Source organism: Seriola dumerili, unplaced genomic scaffold (genome assembly GCF_002260705.1).
Source record: "Seriola dumerili isolate Sdu_G_001 unplaced genomic scaffold, Sdu_1.0 BDQW01000362.1, whole genome shotgun sequence".
Classification (NCBI taxonomy): domain Eukaryota; kingdom Metazoa; phylum Chordata; class Actinopteri; order Carangiformes; family Carangidae; genus Seriola; species Seriola dumerili.
The window spans coordinates 214100-218792 of NW_019174617.1; the positions used below are offsets into that span (position 1 = coordinate 214100).

General features: G+C 45.0%; 1 protein-coding gene across 1 annotated transcript; it reads left to right on the forward strand.

The window, feature by feature from the left end:
- Positions 1-839: 839 nt before the first annotated feature.
- Positions 840-2144, forward strand: LOC111233056 (alpha-2 adrenergic receptor). Its single transcript, XM_022760792.1, has one exon. It carries the CDS (start codon positions 840-842, stop codon positions 2142-2144), a length of 1305 nt encoding a protein of 434 aa, XP_022616513.1.
- Positions 2145-4693: the final 2549 nt, after the last annotated feature.

Below are 4693 nucleotides of genomic sequence, written 5' to 3' on the forward strand. Positions count from 1 at the left end.
CAGCTGATGAGCTCAACTCCAAAATCCCAACAAGCACCTCACATCTTTACCCCCCCCCCCACTCACTCTTCCTTCCTCAACACTGCTCCCACATCAAGACTCAACTCCATAGATCAAATCCTGCACGAGTCTGTGAGGTTCTTGGTCACATATTTCTGTTTTAACTCACATCGCCTTATATAAGTTGTTTGGCCTAGACCATCTCGCTGACAGCGGTAAAAGGCTTCATTGTGAGTGCAGCAAAATGTTGCCTGCACATTCATTTCCAGCCCTCTCCCTCATACTGAGTCATTACAGTTGGAGATGTGTTCATTTTGTTAGCTTTATTTAGGGCTGCAACACCCAAAAACAACAGTTTATCGCTAATAGTTTTAACACTGAGAAATGCAGGCTTGTCAATAGCCTCATCATATTCCCACAAAAATCAGAATAATGCTGTGCGCCGGGGGCGGGGCAGCAGTGGGTGAGTTTTATGAGAACAACACATGGGGCATCATCAGGAGCCAGAGCGCACCATGCTGAGGGAGGGAGAGCTGCGGCTGGACGCCACTCAACTCCTGACAAACAGGAGATGAGGAGACTACCTCAGACTGCATGGGAGATGATTTTGTATATAAGTAACTTATCTTGATCAACAGGCGGCAGAAAACCTGCACACACTCCGTGAAGTCTGGAGTCTGTTCATGCGCGCCTATCCATGTCGTCAGATTTGTAAATTGGCCGCGGTGCCGCGCGTTTTTCTTTTGGATGGACTCTTCAGTCTATAGAAGAGTGGATGTGAATTCATGCCAACGCTCAACCGGTCTGGGATATGTGTGTATAACGCGCACATAGTCGGGATGGAATCGTTCAACGCCAGCGGAATGGACGCGTTCACGGTGATCCATCTGAATTCCTCCTGGAGCCTGGACAGTGGATATTCTTTAGCAGCGATAGCCAGCATTGCTGCGCTTGTAAGTTTCCTCATTGTCTTTACGGTTGTTGGAAATATTCTGGTGGTTATTGCTGTGTTAACGAGCAGGGCGCTGAAAGCCCCCCAGAACCTCTTTCTGGTGTCTCTGGCCACCGCGGACATCCTGGTCGCCACTTTGGTGATGCCGTTTTCCCTGGCGAACGAACTCATGGGCTACTGGTATTTCGGGAAAGTTTGGTGCGGTATTTATTTGGCTTTGGATGTTTTGTTCTGCACTTCGTCTATTGTGCATCTGTGCGCAATAAGCCTGGACCGGTACTGGTCCGTTACGCAGGCTGTAGAGTACAACCTGAAGCGGACTCCTAAGCGCGTCAAGTGCATCATCTTAATTGTGTGGCTTATATCTGCTTTCATCTCATCTCCGCCGCTCATATCTATTGACAGCAACAACGACACCAGCTCTCAGCCTCAGTGCGAGCTGAATGATGACACTTGGTACATCCTCTCCTCCAGCATCGCCTCCTTCTTCGCTCCCTGTTTAATCATGATCCTGGTGTATATCAGAATATACCAAGTGGCCAAAACCAGAACCAGAGGCATGTCGGGAAAAAATCCCAGGCCAGATGGTGTTACACAAACTGAGAATGGACTGAGCAAAGCCACCTCCCCTTTCCACGGGGAGAGAGAGAACGGTCACTGTCAGTGCCCGCCTACGCCCAGCCAACGCACCATCACCATCGGGGCACAGACTGAGGATGCTGACATGGAGGAGAGCTCCTCCTCAGAGGGCAAAGGTCACAAAGCCCATCAGCAGCAGGATTCTCAGAGAGCCAAGAGGGCCAGCCAAAAGAAAAGCTCCCTCTCCAAACACTCCACCCGCATCTCTAGAGTCAGTAACAAATCCATGGACCTCTTTGCCTCCAGGAGGAAACGTCGCCGGAGCTCCTTGGCCAGGAAAAAGGTCTCTCAAGCCAGGGAGAAGAGGTTTACATTCGTCCTGGCTGTGGTCATGGGGGTTTTTGTTGTGTGCTGGTTCCCCTTTTTCTTTAGCTACAGCCTGTACGGTGTGTGCAGGGACTCCTGTAAGATCCCTGACCCACTCTTTAAATTCTTCTTCTGGATTGGCTACTGTAACAGCTCCCTGAACCCCGCCATCTACACCATCTTCAACCGGGACTTCAGACGAGCCTTCCACAAGATCCTCTGCAAGTCGTGGAAAAAGTCCTTTTAGATCCAAAGCAGAGCTGCTGCACCGTGACAATCTTAAAGGGAATATCAAAGCGAATTTTAAAACAAAAAAACAACAACAAAAAAAAAAAAAAAACCAGAAGCCCGTTTCGTCTGTCACTGCCACATGTTACTCACTGTTATGTCACATTGTCCTGTTGTAATTCAGTCATGGCAGCATGCACCCTGATCCACCCACTGGGTGAAGCTTCAACATGAAGTATGTTTCCACCACAGGCTTCTTACAGGCTTTCCCGATCGGATTAGTGAGCTCCACATTTCTTTTATTCCTACTGAAGTGTGCTTTAATGCTTTATAGTGTATCATCATCATCAAGCAACCTCTCTATAACTTCCACTCAAGCTGCACACATGGCTGACTTTACCTGCTAGAGGGCCCCAGGGGCAAAAACAAGCTCCAGTACCCCCTCACCCCCCCCCCCCCCCCCTTCAGTTTTTCCCACTCTCTCTGCAATGTGTACAATTTTTTTCTTTTTTTGTGCTAGAATAACTAGCTAGAACAACTTGGCCACAGATTTGCTGTGTGATAATTTGATTTACATTATTAACTTAAAACATATACGCACAATATTGAGAAAATGACAGTTTTAAAACCTTTTTTTTTTGACACAGGGATTCTTTTTCTTCTAATCTTTTACATGAAAAATTTGATACGACTCTAATGTCTGCACTGTAAATATGTAGGTAGAGCACAAATATGTAGCAAGCGAGTTAGCTTAGCTTAGCATAAAGACTGAAAGCAGAAAGAAAGTAAGTCAGTGAGCCCATCTTTTTCTTAAGGTAACAAAATCTGCCTCATGGCACCTGTAACGCTCATTAATTAGCATCTTACTCTCATCTTTTACAATCTGTACAAAAACCGAAGTGTAAAAACAACAATCCGCTGTTCTACAGGGGACAATATGCTGGTCTTGGATGAGACTGGTTGCTAGGCAACCCGGGGGAAAACCATCATCCAGTGTTGTGCCATCAGGACAAGGAAGGCAAGCAGTGCTTGACCAGCTAAAATAGACATCAATTATCTCAAAGCAGTGTTCTGTCCCATAGAGGATGGGAGGGTCGATCTGCATTTTGAGGCAAGAAAATACAGGATTCTGTATTGTCACGGGAGTGCGTCATTGTCAGTGAATGGAAAATATTTTGAGAACCACCACACCACATTAGTGGTTTTTTTTTTTTTTAGATACTTTTCCTACGCACTGCATATTTGCTATTTTTAGTGTCAGTTTAAAGGAACAATCCTAATACTTGCTCAGCCAGGAAGGAGAGCAGAAAGGTGAAGATGTCCAGGCAGAGTGCAGCAAAATGCAGGAGAGACATTCAGCACAAAATCATGAGACAGGACAGGCCCTGAATTTAAGAGAGACTGGCTCCTACTACTGTGCTGAAAAGGTCTGATGTAGTCTGGTCCATTTTTCTCACATCTGTAAAAGTCACTGCACGCCACTGCCATCATCCAGTCTGCATGCTAAGCTAAAACTGGCTGCAGGCTGCAGCTACATATTTACAGTGCAGACATGAGGATGCTGTTGATCTTCTCATCTCACTTGCAGCAAGAAAGCTTAAAGGCCTTTTTCCCCAAAATGTCCAACTATTCCTTAAGATTGTGTAATAAGGAACGTCCTGCCTTGAGGCCCTTATCATGTCGGTGTTGTGCTTCAGTTCTGCATATTTGTAAAAAAAAACAAAACAAAAAATGTTTCAATTCAATAAGCACAAACCAGTTCGGTTCACACAGTAAGTCTGGAGCCTGGAGCAGTTTAACCACAGTAATTTTCACTTCTCAAAGTGTTTCATTTAAATAACTTGTAAAGGCCTGAAAGGCTCAAACTTTTTGATTCTCTCTCACGACCCCCCCCGCCCCCGGTTTATCTTAGGACATCTTTGAGGAGCCGAACGACTTACTCTAAATGCAACCTTTTTCTTTCTTCTTGTATGCTTGCCATGATGTTGTTGGCCATGTCAGCTTTTACATTCTCTGCTGTAAACAAACTAACACGGTCCAAATGACAGGAATAACAATAGCTGTGTTCTGCATGTACCTGGACTCTATGAGTGTATCCGTGCATAACACGGCTGACAAATGGCAAAGCACAACAGCAGACTGACTCATCAGAGTCCTGGTCTTACTGGACCTTAAAGCTTCGAGAAGGCACTGAGAAGGGCTGACGCTGCAGACTAAGCTACATTTTCTTTATGATGTGCGAAACAGGTCATTATTTTCAACTACTGAGTATTTAAGTTCAAATCCATTTATTTTTCAAGAAACTACCTCTGTTTTTTGTTTGTTTGTTTGTTTGTTTTTTGCTGTTTTTGGATTTATATTTTGCAAAGTGCAGTACACATCTTTCCTCTGCTTAAGCTGTCTGCTGTCGTGCGAAAATAAAAGAGAAAATAAAAAGTCTTATGTCACCTGTTGTTGTGGTGTTACAACATGGAGCCCCATTGACGGTTTTAATTATTGTTTTGTTTTTAATTGCCAAACGGTTACAGAGGCAGAGGGTGTGTACAGCTTTAATCGCAAACCAAAATA